Source organism: Bombus huntii, chromosome 6, assembly GCF_024542735.1.
Source record: "Bombus huntii isolate Logan2020A chromosome 6, iyBomHunt1.1, whole genome shotgun sequence".
In the NCBI taxonomy this organism is placed as follows: Eukaryota; Metazoa; Arthropoda; class Insecta; order Hymenoptera; family Apidae; genus Bombus; species Bombus huntii.
Genome location: NC_066243.1, coordinates 17,438,291 through 17,458,563, shown reverse-complemented (window position 1 = coordinate 17,458,563; position 20,273 = coordinate 17,438,291). Strand labels below are relative to the sequence as shown.

Below are 20,273 nucleotides of genomic sequence, written 5' to 3'. Positions count from 1 at the left end.
GAGATTCCATTGGCTCGGTGTCGTTACTCGCTCGTCTTAACGAAAGCAACCGGTGTTTGACTTGAAAATATTCCACCGGCCGTTTAATTGGCCGATAAAGTTAAGCTGCAAAACATGGCCGCGGCTAACGTGGCCAACGGAGGATTTCGTGTCTGTAAAAAGCCGTTCAACGTCAACGCGTCGATATTTTATCGTTGTATAATCTGCGCGCCAGCTCCGGAGCCTTCAGAGCGCATAAATGACATCGACCTCGGGCTGACCCGGGTAATTGAAAGAGGTGGCCGCGAAGCGACTCTGAGTAACCACAAGCAGCTCGGGCTCGTACGTAGGTGCAGGTGCGCGAGGCTGAGCGCACCTCCGTCAGCGCATATGTAATAACGAGTGTGCGGTGTTGCGTGGATTTTTGCGCTAGAATCGGAGAAACTTAACCGTTCGTTAGACGAAAGTAAACGGTGGCTGTCGTTGTTCACGAGGTAATAAATAACGAGCGTCTGTTCGTTGACGGAAAGTCGTTCTCGCCTAATTAGGACGTTAGTAAAAAGAAATAAAAGAATGGAATAAAAGAGGAAGAAAGAGAATGACGAGATAGACGGGGGCATGGGAAAAGGTGGTATTAGAACGTTATTAAGTCCGAATAGAAACGCATTAAATTTTCAATAAAGAGTATCTAACGAGAGCTAATTGGCGTGTTCCGATAGGTACCTACCTAATGATTAGTTTTATAACCGGCGGGCGAAGCATCGAGGAAAATGCCCCGACCTACCCTTACTTTTTCTTCTCCTATCGTATCGATACGCTAACGATATTAGAAATAAATTTATTACCGAAAATTATCAATGCCTAATCGCCGATCGTTAGTAACATCTTCTGTTGAACCTAAGGCCACGCGGTGATTCGTGTCTCTGCGATGCGATACGGGACAATGCAGGGACGGCGCTGAAAGTATAGGCCACACGTAGAGAAAAATAAATTAACGACTTGGCCCTAATTGCACGTTCAGAATTTTACGGCCGACCCTGTCGTACACCTGATGTAGACAACATTACGGACACACACGGTCGAGTAGCGTACTACCATAGTCGGGCAAGGGTTGCGCGGAGGGGGAACGGTAATTACTTTGAGCGTGTTCTCGTGCACGATAAAAAATCAGAATGAAATGGTGCCTTTATTAATTACGTATTACTTAATCACCGGGTCGAAAAAAGGCGTAAAGAATGGAAGCGCATCCTGGTTTCTTTGGTCGGACGTGCTCTTTTGGTCGTCGATGAAAGAACTCGGGACGAAGAATCGCGAAACAGCTCGTGCTCGATCGTGGTCGAAACTAAGGCTCGTTTGCCGTGTAACGATGCCATGGCCCCGATTGCTCCTACATTTTTGGCCAAACATTCACTTTTAGAAACAAGGATGGCCCCTTTCGCGTCCTACGTCCGTCGATCGTTGTGTAACTCGCGCGTAGACTTTTTTCTCGCCGGTTTTTTCGTTCGCGCGTCTGGTGTCTGTCAGGTGTCGAAACTTTTGCCCCGAATTAACTACGATTGTATCAGTGGAATCGCGGGTCTCTGTCGCGATGCACAATAGCCACACGGCTCTGCGAGGCTGCTTCGTTATGTAAAGAGAGGAAGAGAAAAAAAGGGAGAAGGAGAAAAAGAGAGGAGCGTAACGCAACGTGGTGTATTCAAATTGTTTACACAGTAAACACCGGTGAACCGCCGTAACCGAACGTTGTGAAACGTATTCGAAGCGCTTGTTCGTTAACCACATCGGTTGCTCTCTTATCTCACCGTGAGATATATTTATTGCAAAAAGGATAGGCTTTTATCCCGTCGTTAATGCTCTTGTCTTTCTATAAAACGTCGATCCGCTGATTTTATATAGTCGTCGATAATCGCCTGTGATCAGTGTCGACTCGTCGTCCATAACGAGGTGGCCTTGATAAAAAAAATCCTTCGAATTCTCGCGGTCGATCAACAGAGTGGCAATAAAACGAGTTTCGGGTACGCGTGTTTTGGTACTGTTTATTTCTGTCGCGACTTAACGGAGAAAGAATCGTCGTGATAGATTGACACCGGGCGTTCATTGTCTCTTGGACACTCGAAACATTTAGAAGCTACGTCGATCAACTGTATAAATCGATATGTGCGGAAAGGTAGTTACGTTATAAACGCTGCTCTTTAAATGTACGTTAGAATCTATAAAAATAGATCATTCGCTTCTGACGAATCGAATTATCAATCGTACGCTTATTTAACGAAACTAAGAAATCAATGAAACGTGCAGTTGATCAGTTTGACTTATGAGAGACTCGTTTGACGGTTCAACCGCGATTTCGATGATTTTAGAACTCGCGTCATCGTTAACGGGCCTGCTATCGATCAACTATGATCGTCTTATAGCTCCTACTATGTAAGCTGGTTTATTTCATTCGTTCTGTTCACTCGTTGGCTTATGCCCACTGGCGCGACAGCAATTTTTCTTCTCTTCTTCAAGGATTTTCAACGCGGACACTTTCAACGTGAGTGCTTTTCTACAGCGTCAAGAATATTACTGTTGGATAGTTATGAAATAAAAATGTTGCATATTATTGAATTAGAGTGTGTGAGATACGTGATTACTCGGAAGCTGTGTGAGTTATTAGAATTATTAGATTTATTAGAAAGGGTTACAGTAGAAAGGACAGAAATATACAGGCGCTAATGTTCAGAGAAGAAATTGAGCTGAAAACAGGTTTCAAAAGACATTATCGAATTGCATCGAGGGTGTTGGAAACAAGAAAATGACTTGCGAATTTGATTAAATAAAATTGATGCATTCGCTCATTTACAAGAGTAATTTCGCAACAATCATTGGCGACTCTCGACTTTGATGCATTAATTTCTGAGAAAAATCGATGTAATTGCATTGGAAAGCATTGTCAAGACCAATATATACTAAGATTAAAATATTACGAAAGTGGGTAAAAGTTATAAAAGGCTTTATAAAAATACTCGTATATTATTCCTAAAGAAACGCTTATTCAATTTTGCTTTGATACGAAGATTAATCGACGAACCTTCCGAAAAATTCCAACGAATATTCCAAGGGAGCAGACTCGATTCCGATCCACGATTCAGGTGAATGAAACTCGCAGTAAAATCATCCGATACGTTGTACGAGTCTTGTCTATCTTTCGGCAATTATTCCAATAATAAGCGAGCCACGGTAACGATTGTACCAAACGAGTGCGCGATTTCACGTGACGGCATTTCAGTTAACAACAAAATAACAAACACGAGTATTAATGCTTTGATCAAGTAAAATCATCGGTAACCTTTACTAAGGACATAGATATAAACAGACATATTTAATTATTACTCATGCACGAAAAGGACTGACGAAGAAAAAACCATCAACGTTAGGGGAAAAAACAAACCGTTAGATCTAACACGCGACATTCGGGGACACGCGACTATAGCGCGCGAGCTACGCACGTTCAATGGAGTTTGAAATCGCGCTGCGTGAAAGTGTTGCGCACACGCGTTCGTAAAAAGTAAAAGTAAAGAAATTCCATCGTGGGCTCGTCCGGGATTTGAACCCGGGACCTCTCGCACCCGAAGCGAAAATCATACCCCTAGACCAACGAGCCAACTTATTAGTCTCTTTGTTAACCATATATAAAAACCACCAATTAACATGTATAATAATTCTTATCGCGATCGACTGATTATAATAATTTACTGCACGCGCGCATTCTTCCCGTCCGAGCAACCTGACACGTGTAAAACAAGCGATCGATTACACAGATAAATTTCTTCCATCTTCCAAGAACATAATTATCACGAGACAATTGATCGATTAAGAAATTTAAAGGCGAGAAAAATAATCGTACGCTGAAACGACAACGAACAATCGATACACGTTCCTCTGGTTTGTTCCCCCAGTTGATTCCATCTAGATTGGTCAACGGTTTAGTTTTTGCCATGACCCGTTCAAAGTTCCACGCTGTCCTGAGCGGATTGTCCAGCGGATGAAAGATAAAACGTTAATTAGCTCGTTCGAATGGGAGCCGGGGATGCGAGATCCTCGGAGTTGATGCGCGTGGCGCCACCTGTGGTGGAAACGTTGCATTCGCGATTAGCATTGCGTGTTGTCTTCGACCTGGCAATTGCCCTGCCAGCAAGAAGATACTCCTCCGTTTCGATCTATCGCAACAAAGTTGCGGAAAGGTCAGAAAGTGCGTGATTGCTTTTCATCGCTGCAACGTAATTAGGGTCGCGTCAGAGTTGTCGAGCTAGAAACTCGAAGTATTTTTTGCTACGCCAACTATGAACCGCCTGCGTTTAATACTCGTTGATACGGTCGAGTATTTTACCGAGAGGAATCGTCTCCAGGTAACGACGAAACTTTTTGATAGTTTTATACGGGGGTTATAAAGGTGTTCCCGTTTTAATGATCGCAATACTTGGTTCCCCGTGGGAAAGTCCAAGTTCCCCATTGCCAAGTATACGGAACAAAGAAGCGACAGAAAATTTCTAGTGCGCAAAAATGACCGGCTAAAAAGGTAAAAATATAAAATGTTTCTAACATTTTTTACTATTATATTGGCTATTATCTAACGGTCGTGGGTTATTTCTTTCGACCCACGGACGGCAATTCCAACTCGTAAAAAGTTATAGAACGACCGTTCCGACAGACCCATCGTAAAAAAAAAAATGACAGAAATGAGAAAAAAAATTTCTGTCACAATTTTTACAACTGTATACATTTACAGTGCCGCGGAATGACACACTCATTCCGAAGGACATCGAGGTTGATTAGGCGATTCCATAAAAATATCATCCCTCTTCCGTAAAAAGTACACGCGCGTTTATGGTACAGTTCGTTCAGATAGAGTTTTGCTTGCGACGTAATGGCCATAGTAACAGTATGGCAAGCGGCCGTGGAATACCTTTGTTTCTATAAATCCTACTACCGTAAAACGAAGGTCGAAGATCGAGCTTAGGGCTAAAAAAACTCGTTTACGAAAAAGGTAGCAACGCTAGGTGATTAAATATTTATCTAGTACAAAAATAGATTTACAAACCATTTAAATACTTTCTCAAATATTAAGACAGACTCGTCCTGATTATTATCTTCATAAGCTTCGTTAATGACGTTGTTGCTCTTTGATGTGCAATGTATGGTTGGTTAGCACGATGACGACGCTAACCTACGACAGTCCCCGTGAAAATTATCATTTTCGAAATATGTTTTTTTTTTTTGTCCAGATTACGTCAGCGCGCGTGATTTCGTGGAATTAAAAGTGGAAGAAATGAAAGGCGACGAGGAATGCGCGATGCGAGCTTGACACGACTACGAGGGATTTCTTTTAAACTAATTAACTAAAGCGACGACCAATTGCGAACTATGGGTAATTGTACATCAGTAAGTATCGTAGAGCGCAAAAATAAAGAGTGAAAAAAGAAGGGAGCAAGTAAAGTAAAAGAAGTAAAGAAAGACTTTACCACGGTAGACGTACAGGTGCAAAGTTAACACGCGATTAAACACGTTGTAATTAATTAATTCATCACCTCTAAAATGTTACTCTTCGCTTTTTTATTTGTTTTTTTTTTTTTTTTTGCTTTACCAGCAATCTTGGTAAATGAATACAAATGATTTGCCAATGAGTAAAAACCTGTCGAATATGATTTTGATTCTACCTTGAGATTCTAAATAATTTTATATAATTGATCGTTCAAATTTTCGTCCATACTTCCGTCCATATTGCATAGGATAAAGTAAAATTATATTTATTGAAAGCTCAATGAAAAATCGGACGTTTGTCGTCGATGGTCGGCAATATTTATCAATATTACCGATGATCATTACGATTAAGAAACTTCTAGATTCTAGACGAGGTAGTCGACCAATTTAATTCTTCAGCGACTCGCACATAATGTTTATCATCATCGGTAGTATTCGTCGAGATTGGTCAACATTCCAACAAACAAACTACGATCACATACCTAAGGCAACGAATCAAAGCACCAAAAATTCAGTTTACTGACAAAATTTCCACGCTGATACACTTATTGCTATTCCTCGCCAGAAACTTTATCCCATCTTTATCGGAGATATGAATTTCTGATTCCTTTTGTTGAAACGTGTCGACTCAAAAAAGCCCACGATCACGTTACTAATCGAAGGTTGCTGCAATAAGCTTCTATAGGTTGCTACTATAAATTCATGATCGACTAACATCTACAATAAGGAATTTACGCGCTTTACGCGTACAAAATCTACTACATCTTCGCTTGCTATAACGAAGGGTTTGACGACGACGCCAATGCGTGTCAATAATAAATCAGGTAGGTAAATTTGCTAAATTCGTATTCAGCCAAACTGAGTTTATTCGAGTGCGCCCTACCATGCATTTATGGCAGTGACGAAAAAAGTGGTCGGGAACAGAGGATCGTTATCGGTACTGTCAACTCCGGTGTGCAAACTGGATGCGAAGCAGGTACGCGTCACAAGTCCGGCGGTTCTCCGAGAGGATAGGAGGTCCGAGCAAAGGAGGAGAAAGAGAAGATCGAAGAGAGGGTAGAGCAGCGAAGCCCCTCCCTTGGATCTCCTTCCCGTCGGCCAAGAGAATCCCTCCGGTCGACCAGCAGGACCCCCCACCAAAGATACGAGAGGACCCGCGACCCACCTGTGCCTCGGATGGACCCTGCACGCTTCTCCGCTGAACCGACGCACAGTGTGCCCATAAGGCCCATTCGAGGTATACTTACGAGAGCGCACGAGCCTCATCCAGCGGACGAACGAACGAACGAACGATCGAGCGGCCGACCGATCGAGCGGCCGTCCGATCGAGCGAACGAAGTGGGACCGTAGAAAATAATTGGAGGTGGGGGCTGATTCAAGAATCGACGTGGACACCCTCGCCATCCAAAGTCATTCACCTAACGGTCATCGCCGCGTCAAGAATCTTCTTCTTGTTCTTCTTCTTCTGCTGTCATGTCTTCCGTTAGTCGATTTGATCAAGGGGATACCCGGACGTGTCGTTAAATAATTAGTCGAAAGAAGAGCAAACTCGAAGACGGTTGACCCGGTTTTTGTTTGGAGAATAATTTGAAAGGATCAAAGTGTTGTTTCGAGGTACGACGTGAACTGTTGTCGCGGGCCTTTAAATTCTATTTCGGCCTTACGAATTCATGTGATCGAACTGTTACGGGAAAGATTACAACTGGTAAGTCGTACAGTGAAATCGTCTTTGGTGTATTCCGTAGGAGGAGAGAGTGAGTTTACAAGTGAACTGGATTTATCTATCGGATGATTCCCGATAAGTTCGTGATACCCGACGCTCCAAGTGATTGCGTAGAAATGATCGTCAGTGTCGCGGATCTGTTAAACATCGTGATGACAAAGTGTCATGATGAACGCTATATCGTAATTAAGTAAAGGATCATCCTTCGAAGATGTCGTTGATGAATCTCGCGTAATCGTTTCCGTCTTCAAGGTACGTGATCACGTTGATTTACGAAAGGTGATCGGTTAAAACTGGGAGAAGCGATTCCCGAATCTGACAACTAGCAATTACAGGTTTCCTCATCGCGTTTAATTCGAATGGTATCGCGCTGTCGCTGTAAGTTAATAACAACGATCTTACGTTCGCTGGGTATTTTCTTCCACGTTATTTCGCGATACATTCGTCGCGTTTAGAAACGAATCGCCCGGTGTGCCTACAAGTTGAGAGGGAAAACCGAAGGACGATCTTCATTTCGTAATTCGAGCGCGTGCTGACGACCGATTCTTTCGTCTTCGATCGTGACACGATACAAAAAGCGCCATTTATCGACTAGATTTTAACGATAGAAAACGTGTCCGACATGAGAATTCGTTGTCGATAAGGTTAACTCGACTGAAAGCCTTGAGGTATCGTGATTAGGCTAATTATTCGATTCATTAGATACTCTGCGAGGAGATCGTATCGTCGTAAGTTTAATTATTTAACGATACCGAGGAGGAACTATTCTCACCGCGTGTCACTCAAGATAAGATTCCATGTGAAACCTAGTTTTCACATCTATCGTTTGGAAATATACCGTAACGAGATTATATTATATAGTTAGATGAAATCGTAGAGATTTAGATGCGATACACACGGAAAAGAGACAGAGAGTCGTATTACATGCATCGTGTCGCGTTTCTGCTCGAGCATATTCGACCGTCATACAATAGCGCATGTACAGCGCATTGCGCGATAGTTTGATACGAATCTGTACGAACTGGCCTATCGAAGAGCGATAGAATAATAGCATCGGAAACAAACGGTCCACGTTGCATCGTTCGAAGGCCGATCGCCGGAGCACGCGTTGCGGAACGCCGTTTCGTTTCGAAAGACCGGAAGTCGCTCTCTGCAAACTAGATCGCGATGCTTCGCGAGGATGAGGTCGAAAGACGCCGCACGTGTGACGTGAATGAACCTGTTTGACGATCCGTCGATCGTTGCTAGATCTCGAACTTTTTCCTTTACGTAAAGTATTTAGAAAAATATATAAAATATTCAAAGTACAGTAGCTACGAAAAGTATTTGCACACGATTGTATCTGTTGTAGCATTCATACGTACATTTATTTATTCGCTTCAAGATACTATACACTTCGTATCAAGAGTAATGAAACGGAAACGATTAACTCCACCTTTTGTCAAGTTATCGATTTCGTTATATCGATACACGGTCAATAAGCGATTTAAAAGGAAATCACTTACTCACATAAGTCATAGGTAAGTAATATCAAATTTTAGAACGAATTGAAAAGGATAGTATGTTCCAAACAGATAACGAATTCCGTTTCAGATAAAAAAATTTGATCGAAATTAAAAAACAGAAAAATGTTTAAATCGCAGGGTTTGACGACAATTACTATCGCTTTTTATTATACATGGTCCTCCATAATTATAGTTCCTAGCGGTAGAACAATTACCTGCTTGTATCTACCTCTAATCGGCAACCTTCGCTCGAGTATTTAGGAAATCGAAGATTAACCGTCTTTCACTAATAAAAAAACGACTAACGGTCTGCAGCACACAAAACACTTCTTTTTCTCTTTTACGATCTGAAAGCTTAAAAATCCAAAAACATAAAATCCTCGAACATCATAGGCTGGAAGCTTTAAAGGAGATTTGGCAAGTTAAATGATCGTAGAATCGTAAAGCACTGGAGAAGTAATTCAGTACAAAATCGTGTTTGAAAACGGAACTAAACTCATTTCCGTAAGCGTGCGTCGTGGGAAAAAGGAAAATTCTACAGTCGTGCTTAGACGACGTGCCGCGACGAAAGTAACGAGGCGTCGGTCATTTAAAATAGTTCCGCTAAAACAGCCGTGCGCCGACTTTCACGCGCATGTAAATGAAGAAAAAATCCAGCGATTCCGAAGAAACCTCTCCTCGCGATCGATTGGTCAGCACACGGCGTCGTCGTTTAATTAATGCGCGAAGTGGCGTTGATGGTAACTGGTGGCTTTCAGCAAAATCTTCTGTCAGCCTCCATGTGTATTCGCGCGCGCGCGCGCGCGTTTGTGTGTTTGTGTGTTTGTGTGTGCCAGACACAAAGCGGAAGAGCGTCGTGGTAAGTGTTTTTATCGAGAAGGTCAGCTCTAGAAAGGAGGACAATCACCGAGCGGCACCGTAGGAACTCCGATTGATCCCTTTAAACGTTTGAACGGTGCCGATTGCACCTTCTCGTTCCGTCCACTCTCTGTGTCTTTCCGTAGAATCGAACGATGATCGGCGTCACTATCGGCGATAGAGTAGATCGCGCTGAAAGCTAGGAACTGCGGCACTCGTTACGATTCTCACGGCTTCGATCGACTAGCTGGACGATTGCACCCGCGAGATCTCGACGACGATCGTTGTTACCGTTTCAAGACTTCGGAAGACCGTCGAAGGTGGTCGGATGGAAACCGAACGGCACGTCTGTTCGTTAATTATCGATCGAATAATCTTTTCGTATAAGTTACGCGTTTCAATAACGACCGAGGTAAACTTTCTCTCCCTTTGTAATTCACTTTTTCCTTGGAACAATGGACGGACGCTTTCCGTTATCAATCTCCGAGCGATCAAGCGAATCTTCAACGTTTACTTGAAATAATTATCGTTCGAACATGTATATTGTAGGACCATTAGCGGCAGAGGGTACGGCAATTTCGTTAAGTAACTTCTAAACAGGATCTATCGACGCAAATGCGAGGCCGGCTTAATTAATCAACAGTTTTATTGTGCCCACGGAGAAACCGTAATTAAAAGTCATTTGTTAGGGGAACGTTAAATCATCTATCATTCTTTTCGCGTCTCGTATTCTATTAAGCTCATAAGAGCGGGTATCTCCGCACGATGTATCCGTTGCGACACGCGAGCGCAACAATATGGCTTAAACTCTTAAACATTGGCAACTCGCATCGAGCGCTCGGGAATGCAGGCACCCCCTGAATGGCTCACCGGATGCACACCTGCAATCAGTGCAGGTTGCGATAGCTCGGGCGCATCGTCGAACGTTCCTCGACTCCGAGGATCGATCGATCTAGTACGGAACATCAATCGGTAAGTAATAGTACAGAACGAGGATGTTTGAGCCGAGCCCGATATAATCAAAGGAGATACCTCCCTCTCTTAAAATATCAACAAGGCCCTCGGGCTACGTTTAACGAGAATACGACGTCGTTTAAAATCAATTAACCAACCATCCGTTACTCTCTATTTATCTCGTTCTCTATCTTCGACGTTTCGTCCTGGTATTGCCGTGTTCGATCGATTTCGCGAGGGCAATCGTCGAGGTCCAGCAAACAAACCGCGATCATTGCTTCACGTGGATACGCCAGTTTTTCCGCTAGATTCGAAAATGCTCTGTAGCAATACTGTTAGCACTAAGCCGTGAAAAGATTGTTCGCTCCTTTCTTTCTCTTTCGCTCTTCTGCATTCTTCGAGTAGAAAACGATCGTTTCGGACGTATTCGCCAGCTATTATAGCCAGTTTATACGATAATAGGTGTAGTAGATAGATCCAGCGTTTATGAAAGTTGCGGGCGACGAGGAAGAGGCGAGAAAGAATAGGCGAGGAAGAACAGGGGAGGAAGACGACGAAGTGCAACAGGCGACGAAGGCGAAGAGAAGGTTGGACGCGCGCGGTTAGTGTCTAAACAGAAAAGAATCGAACGCGGAATTAAAAGTATGCGTAGGCACGTCGAGGCATCGAGCGTCCGCGAATGAGAAGTGTCAACGACTGTGGGGTGTAGGTCAGGAAAGAGAGACTCCGTTGATCAAACAATCGATGTCTCTTCCATTAGCTGGGATTTACTTTCCCATTTAGCGACAGTCTGTCATGTATGAAAGTCGCCGCAGGTGACACCGACTCCAGGTACCCTCGGGCTACGTATGTGGGTCACTACTATTGTCCCATATTCCCTCTTCGTTGTAATTCACGTGGTGCGGAGGCGGCGGCGAGTAAAAAGGACGACAACTGCGAGAAGTAAAAAAGAGAGGAAGCGTATCGGGATTCGCGTAAACGCGGTTGTCGACGAGCGACGAAAACTCGATCGGTAGAACGAGTGGAGAATGCGCGTTACCATGGAGAAAATTTTCGAAGCGTGATGTCACTTCAAGCATTATGCAAATGGTTAGACGATCTACGGGCGCAAAGAAGACGAAGTAAGGAATAGAGGCGGCGAGGTGTGAAAACGAGACCGCGGCGATCTGTTTTCTGGACGAGCGACTAAAGAAGGCGAAAGGAACTAGCCAGACTAAAGAGAGACCATCGCGAAAGAATAGAAAGAAAGAGGAAGAAAGAGTGAGAGAGAAAAAAAAGCAAGTGCAGGAGGGTTTTCCGCTCGTTGAACGTAACACGCACCGCTTTGCACGATCCAGCGATTCGCGCGTACCGCGCAAACCGGCGAATTGCGCAACGAGCTTCTTCTCTTTCCCAATCGTGCGATCGGTTGTGGGCACACGATAAGGCTTGCATTGTGATTTTGTCGAACGTTTGAAATATACGCGAGTGCATTACGCGACATCGATTTTGTTTTCCCCTCGGTTTCGACATTTACCGTGACGGAAACCTGTAATCGTCGGAAGAATTACGAATTACCTAGAAGGACAAAGCTTCGTTGCATCGATAGATGTGAAAACAACGAGCACGTCCTGTTCGAATAAAACGGGGCAACTTCAAAAGAACGTTATATTCTTTGTGTTGCAGATGAATCAACAGTGCAAGGTGTGCGGAGAACCCGCGGCAGGCTTCCACTTTGGCGCGTTCACCTGCGAGGGCTGCAAGGTAAGCCGGCTATGGATCATTTCAACGATACGATATGGGTTTCGTGGAAGTTCGAACGGTCGAGATAGCGATCAAATTGAAACGGCAGAGTGATATTTCGTATCGATTCCGGGATAATTGAAAGGCACTATCGTCTTGTAATTCGGTTGTAACAGGCTCCGTTCTTCATAGTTTCGTCCAACTATTTCGAACGTATCGATCTGAACGAAATCGTGAGAGAGATCGCGAAAGAAAAACGGTGGAACGCAGATTCCAGACATTTTCCAGCAGGTTTCTTTTTTCCTCTGCTTCTTTTCTGCACGTTGTTGGCGGCGATCTTTTCCACAATTTCGCAAAACTGAGAAACGTTGATCGCTTTCACGAGCCGCTTCGTGGCCGAGGTTAAACGTTTGACTAGGCATGCGTGTCAACCAAGCCCCCCACCCCCGCCCCAAAAGTAACAGCTACCATGTTTGGTGAACCGCTCGGCGATCGCTCTGTAAGGAGAACCAAAATTTCTAGCTTCAAAGGGACGTTCAAGGAACATCAATCGACCGTTCGACTGATTTCTCCTGATTAAAATGATCTACGCTATTCTAAGCGATTATTTATGCGACGATTCGTTTATACATATTTTAAAATAAATCTACATAAAGATTCGTTCGAACGAACTCTAATAACACGTGGCTATACACATATATCCTATAACCAATCACGGTTATTTAAAAGTCAATTTAATAGCTTTAAAATAATAATCAGTGAAAGATGGGCCGAAAATTACACAATTGTATATTCTAGAAAGAGTAGGTCATTCGAATCTTCTTGACATCGTAAGTGTAATATAAATAGAAATATATATACGACGATCGATTCTTCGATCACAAATCGGACCTACGAAATCTCTCGAAGAAAAATGAATAGCCGTACGGTCGATTCGTACTATACCGCGAGTCGAGCGTAAAAGCAAACGATGCCGAGTAGAATAGTAGGAAGGTGGAAGAGGGGAGAGCTGACATGCTACGGTGGGCCTGAAAACGAAAATAACGAAACGAAACAATGTCGAGCTGACGTAATCGTGAACTAGGGCGGAAACAATTGTGGCAGACAAGTGCGAAGCGCCGGAAGCACCGCCTCGAAGCCGCTCCGCGATCCGAGCGAATTGACGAAACGCGCGTGCACGTGCTCGCGCGGCCACAATGTCTCCCGTTACCGTAGATTTGTCTCACGATCGGGATGCATATCGTTCACGGTGAAAACTCGAAGAGCGCGACTCGCCACGGTCCTTGAATTCGTATTACGAATCGATATATAGTCTATGTAGCGAAACAGCGAGCGATTCGCGGTTTATCAGGTCTTCCAAAAGAAAGAAGTATGGAAGCAGTGAAAACGGTACAACGGTTCGTTATCGTCGTCCATTGAGAACGAATTTCGATCTCTGTCGTTCCTCTCCTTCTTTTTCTTCTTCTTCTCTTTTTCCACGGCGTGAGTCAGAGATACGTTTCTTAGGCCACGAAAGTTCAGCCGTGGCGTAATTAGCCGGTCTATTTATCGGGCGGTTTTCGAAAGGAAACCGTAACACAATCCAACTGTGGAAGGTTTTGACGATGAAAAGGCGCGAGCCGGCACTTTGAAGTTTCAAACTGCTGTACCGTTTGCATAACACGAGGCGCGCGCCACAAGGGGGGCAGGTAATAACGGTAGCATTTTCTCGATTGTGTCATCGCTTCTGAACTGTCGCGCATAGTCCCCTGATCTCCTTGTTTCCTCGTCACGAACGAACTTTACATCCTTAGAACGAGAAAAATTTGAACGATAACGATGACAATGACGATTACTGGGATGACGCTACAGATGGACGAACGACGAGAAAGACACAGTTACATATAGTTACATGTAGCACAGGCCACGATATAGGAAAATTGTAAAATTAATCCAGCAGAAAATCACAAATGCGACTTGATCTTACTGCGATCCCGAATTTTTATGTTTCAATATTGTTCTTACCGCGACGAACAAAAAGACTATTGCTTTGACTTCAGAAAACGCTTAATCCAAGTTTCCAAGTATCCATGTTTCTTGCTACACCGAGAAGGGATTAAAGGATCAAAGGATTTCGGGGAATAACAAAAGAGCGAAATCAGTCGATGCCGCCGATAACACTATAACTTACGACCTCGTAGCATAGTTCTTTTTATATTATACCTAGTATGATATATTATACTAAAAAGTAAACGTCAAAGTCAAGTGGAACACGGTGGCGGATCGTGGGTCTCGGCAATGCGCGCATCGGGATCACTGGGACGCAGGAAGAGCTCGTTTTCAGAACAAACGAACCAGAAACGATTAATAATATAGCGTGCGTACGAGCAGAAAAAGCGAAAGTGGATGTCGCGTACACGCTGAGACCTGCGTCTCCTTAAAGACTGATCATTAACTAAGAAGGGCGAAATTTTCTATCAGGTTAGACAGGAAATCGTAGGTGTTTCGGGGCGCAATACTTGGGACTGGGCTTCAAATGGATACGTTCGATGTCTGTCATAACGAACGAGGTCTTAAATTGCACGCGTTTCGTAAGACAAAACTTTGCCATTAGCTTTTCGCTATCTGCCGTGGTTGCTCGCTCGATACAGGCGCGTTCGAACTATTAGCTTATTCGTTATCGTATTTATAAGTAGCCGGCTTTATTCTAACATACAAAATCATTATACGTTTTCACAACTGAGGTTTCAAGCTTCGTTTAAAAAAGAATATTTTTCAACCTGTCAAGCAGTTTCTGTTTGTTGTCGCATCGAAATTGGCTTTTCTCATTACCGTAAAAATAAAAATGCTGTACAAATAAGAAAAAGATTGTACGCCGTGTATGGAGAGAACGTGTTGACTAAACGCCAGTGTCAGAATTGGTTTTCGAAATTTCTTTCCTGTAATTTTGATCTGAAAATTGCTCCACGTTCTGCAAGGCCGGTTGAGGCTGACGAACACCAAATAAATGCATTGGTGGACGCAAATCGTCGCATAACAACGCGAGATATTGCTGACAAGTTGAATTTACATAACCGAATAAAACCATTTTTTTCCATAAAAAAAGAAGAGAACCCTCTTGCATTTCCATACAAAGAACGAAACTATTTTACGAACAACCATAACTCGCCGTGTAGTGAATTCCATTCGAATCGAAGGTATTTCTCGACTCGATGCAATCGTGTGGAAGTAGAACGCATCGATGTGTCGAAGAGGCGCGCGAGTAGATCGAAAAGAAGCAGGGAGAATATGTGTAAACGAAAGGAGACCGTTTCGTGACGCCGACACGGAAAGGCAACGGTGTCGGAATCGTGGAATTGCACCATTTGGGCAATTAGCACGAGCACAGTAGGCCGCACGCGCCTACACCGGCTGGTTCTCCGCGATACAACATGAATGAGACAACGAGAGCACACTGTTACCATCTAACAATTTTGCAGTACTCATTATGAGCGTCACAATGCCGTTGCAGCCGCGGCGGATCTCCCAGCGAATCTTTGACCTCTGAATTTGCATTTAAAGAGCATTCTAGATTTTGTCTCCCTTTGTAGTCCTCAGCTGAAGCTTGATTCCTTTTGTCGGCGTAATTAACACGAATAAAATTATCATGCTGCGTTATTGTCGTATTAGCAACAACGAAATATTTCTGTTTCAGTCATTCTTCGGAAGATCCTACAACAATCTAAGCAGTATTACCGAATGCAAAAATGGTGGAGAATGTGTTATAAATAAAAAGAATCGAACAGCCTGCAAGGCTTGTCGTCTAAGGAAATGTTTACTCGTGGGCATGTCAAAATCTGGTTCGCGATACGGCCGCAGATCAAACTGGTTCAAAATTCATTGTCTGCTACAGGAACAACAACAACAACAACAACAGCAACAACAACAGCAACACTATCAACAGAATCTTCCTAACCAACCATTGACGCAACAACGAAAACCTATGAGCCCGCCCATTGGAATTCATCCAGCCCAACGAAAGGACGATGTCCTGATGCTAAGTTTGGACGACTACAAGAACTCGACATCCCCCAGTATTAGTTCCCCGGAATCGCACAACAGCGACAGTTCCGTGGAACTATCCGAAAGAAGAGCAGCCTTCTCGGGTCACCCAGGCTTTAGACCGTTGCATTCACACCTACAACCCTCCGTAGCCGATCTGTCAGCGCTCAGCAAAGAAATGATGAGTTTACCCCTCGGGTTTCATCTCGGTGGAATGTCTCTGATTCCACCCGCGTTTCTACCACCGCCGAGTCTCACCATGTTCTCACCCTATCATTTATACGCAACGTCACACGGAACTTCTCACCCCTTGGTACCAAATCATTCTTCGAATCTACTACAACACTCACCCATCGTTGAAGACATGACCAGTCCAATCAGTCCCTCTACGACCGCTACCACTACCACGACCATTAGCATCGATAATAAACACTCGTGTGCAAATAATAATAATAATAACAACAACAACAACAACAACAACAATGATAGATATGCGCATAACAATAATGTTCAGACGTCGAGACAGAGTACCTCGCCGAGCGAAGAAACTGGAGAGACGTATACCAAGAGAGTCTATCTGGACGCAGTGTTGAAGAGTCAACGAACACACGCGGAAGGTTCTCCAATAGTGAAGGAACATTCGGAAAGTGGTTCGCCACTATGCAGTCCAGGATCGGAAACGGACCTTCCACCTCAAGATAACCCTATGGACCTATCTATGAAAAGGACGGCCACACGAATTAATGATGCAACAGAAGAAGACGAGATAGACATGGAGAGCGTGAGCGATCGAGGCAGTCCCCCCTTAAAGAAGAAATCAGCGCCCATAGATCTAACGACGAGAACCTAGAATTGAAATATCGTTTGTTCGTTCAACGACAGACGGAATAATTCGTCTCGAGCGTCGAAATAAGTTAATCAAAAACCGGTTGCCAAATACGGCGTGTGATATCGTAATAAATTACATTTTCCTCCCCCCCCCCCCCCCCCCCGCCATAACTGACTATCTGTACGTTTCAACGCACGTTCAATAATGGAGCGAGTTTGCCAGAACCGCACAGTATCTTTAATTGCGCTCTCTGACGAAGTAGGAATTATCGGATCAGGCTCTGATTGCGAGATACGCATGGAGACAAATCATTCGCGCCGAATAGTTGAACGCAATCCCGCATAAATATCCACGGAGACTGGAAGAACGAAGGATTAACGTCTCAATTCCGGGTAATCACGGCAAGGATCGCGAGTCACCGATCGATGGCTGGTTGTGTAATAACCAATCGACTTTAACGAGAGTCCTCCGCTTTAATTAACGAGCGCGCGCGCTCGTGCGGCAATCACATGGGGTAGACAAAGACAAGAGACAAGGGAGTCAGGATGGAGAAAAGAGAAAGAAGAGAAGAACCCGAGAACCTGGCACTGACGCATTTGCAGAAGCAGGAGAGCAACGACGGAGTGCAACCGTAGTGCATCGGTTGATAAACACGTCAAACTGCAGGGTGCACGTGTTCGGAACGTGCGTTACAAACCGCCGTACACGTGTAGAACGTTGCCAACCGTTTTATCTTACAAGCGTTCGACGCCTGCCAATGTAAACGCCTCCGTCGCTGCCGCTCTACCGCCCCTTCTCTGATTTTGTCCCGCACCTATTTACACATCCTTGCGCCTGAGGAATCTCCACCGATATGAGAATTGTAATCACGACAGGCCTTGCTCGATTTTGTTCATGGCGATTCCAGAACATTTCGGTGAAATTCCTCAGTGCCCTACCATTATTGCAGGATCGCGCTCTCGCTGAAACAACGTGGACGATACTTTTACGATCTTCGTTGTCCAAGCATAGCTTGCTCGAACACAGATTTGCTTTTAGTAAGACATTAGATCGTGCACGATTCACGCCACGTCGCGCGAAATGGAGCTCTTTAATTCCTTTGAGATGCTTGTGTTGGGTCGGTCCTCTAGGGAAATTTTCACAGACCTGACTGCGACAATATTTTGAAACAACGAACAATACTGTATATTTGAGGACAATCCAATATTTCAACGAAAGTAGTAAAAGCGTAGATAATCGTACATAAGAGGTGTGTAAATATGAATGTAGTAAAAACGAATGCATTCGCATTAAATACACTTCGTTAAGCACGAACGGTGCAACGAAAAGATATTGTCAATAGTTTTCTATCCTTACCGCTAATTATAAAAATAGTCAACAAATGGCCAGTATTTCCTTTAATGGTTAATATCCTTGATCATATTGCGATACTGAACACATGCAATTTTCCCTACTTGACTTAACACTAACCTTACCAGAACCGGCCAAATGAGACCGGTTTCAAAGTTTAATTTAAAATTGTATTTACATTCATTGTTATTTCTTGTTTTTCAATTTCTGTTAATATAAGAATTTACATAAAGTTAGATGAACAGAAGACCGAAACCGGTCTCATTTGACCGGGCCTGGTAAGGTTAGTTTAAATGATACTTATGTCGTTATCACAGGCACGCTATGATTCCATTTGTATCGAAATATTTCAGGTAGCAAATAAACAGAGAACGGAGGTGTAAATAATAGTTAGGTAACTAGGACTTGCGTGAACGGGACCCGGGCCAGTAGGTACTTACTTGTATATAGCTAGTAGATATTAGCGACTAATCGATCAATTACAATGCTCGAAATAATTAGAGAAATATGATTAGGATTACTATGACAATAACAAATACTATATGCATGCTGCACATTGCAAAAGGTATTGGTTACCATATTCTAATAACACTAATTAATTTGAGCAATGTACTTTACGAGTTTAAATAATTATATAAATCATTTTTCGTCAAAAGAAAATGAATGATAAATGTAATACATTACAATGTACTTAATGTAATTATCGACGTATACGTTACTTACAAAGCCACGCTATTTCACAAGTAAAGTACAAATCTATGAATTCCTGGGCCCTCATATTTGTAAATACAAATTACATTTAAAAACCATAGCAGTGGAGTTCCAATACCTAGGTTAATGTATAAGGCTGTTGGTGAATTGAACAATTTTTATCAGAATATGCTCCCGTTTTTAGCGATATTGTTGGAAGGATACTAACTTAGCGTTGTTGATCAGTGAACACTCTTTAAAACGGCTCTACGACGACTTACAATGTAATAATTATTAGATAAATAGTAAAATTATCGATTTATTAGAGTTACAGGCACCATTCACTGCCGCGCTAAACTAGTTAATAGAGCGTTAATTAAGGCGTTAATATAGACCAAGCTATTTTACAGAATTTTGGTACAAACAAATGCAAATGATAACGTTAACAAAAAAGCTAAAAAATGATTAAAAATACATAATTAATTTGAAATTAATCGAATGTTATTTTCAATTCACTTACATTACTCGACGACATCTCCGATTGCTTCTCAGCGCCATTTAATTACATCTCCATGAATTGTTGGTGATTCCTAAAAAAATTGCAAATTTGGATAAAAAAAAGGAATAAAACGTAGTTAAAATAATTTTTCGAGATATTAATACCCCGAAGTATTAACGTTCGAGATATTTCGTTCATTTCAGGAGAGACAATTACTCTAAAGATAACGATTAAGACAATGCCAAGAATAAAGACTTGTGGAATATTTAATCGATAGAAAACATGGCCGTGTTAACTTGCAACATTCCGACGTGGCTATTCAACATATTTGTGGCATAAATTTTGGACGTATGAAAATGCAAAAACACGCAACTGACGAGGCCATCGCGAAGAATATTAAAAATTCATATTCAAATGAGTTAGTTTCGATAGAATATATTTTTATGAGATATGTCGTGCATTCGACAGGCGCCCGTATAGTTCGCACATAAAAAACAATCGCATGTGCGTGAACCAACCAGAATTTTCGCAATACCTCTGCGAGAACTGCAAATATTACACGAACTGCGTAGAGGAAAGTCAATATTCTATATTATTACGTAACTCACCTACAAAGCAGTATGT

At 43.0% G+C, this 20,273-nt stretch overlaps 1 protein-coding gene and 1 non-coding gene across 2 annotated transcripts; one reads left to right on the top strand and one right to left on the bottom strand.

Annotated features, from left to right (window-relative positions):
- Positions 1-3,550: 3,550 nt before the first annotated feature.
- Positions 3,551-3,622, bottom strand: Trnap-cgg (transfer RNA proline (anticodon CGG)). The gene has a single exon. It is a non-coding gene; the product is annotated as a tRNA-Pro (tRNA).
- Positions 3,623-6,722: 3,100 nt separating this feature from the next.
- On the top strand, positions 6,723-19,733 carry LOC126866799 (knirps-related protein-like). Its single transcript, XM_050620760.1, has 3 exons — positions 6,723-7,474; positions 12,205-12,282; positions 15,935-19,733. The coding sequence occupies exons 2-3, from the start codon at positions 12,205-12,207 to the stop codon at positions 17,129-17,131; spliced, it is 1,275 nt and encodes a 424-aa protein (XP_050476717.1). The 5' UTR covers positions 6,723-7,474; the 3' UTR covers positions 17,132-19,733.
- Positions 19,734-20,273: the final 540 nt, after the last annotated feature.

Excerpts from the sequence above, each read along its gene's own strand:
- LOC126866799 (XM_050620760.1), top strand. The coding sequence starts at position 12,205 with ATGAATCAACAGTGCAAGGTGTGCGGAGAACCCGCGGCAGGCTTCCAC. Across the intron at positions 12,283-15,934 it reads TCACCTGCGAGGGCTGCAAG|TCATTCTTCGGAAGATCCTA; the intron begins GTAAGCCGGCTA and ends TTTCTGTTTCAG.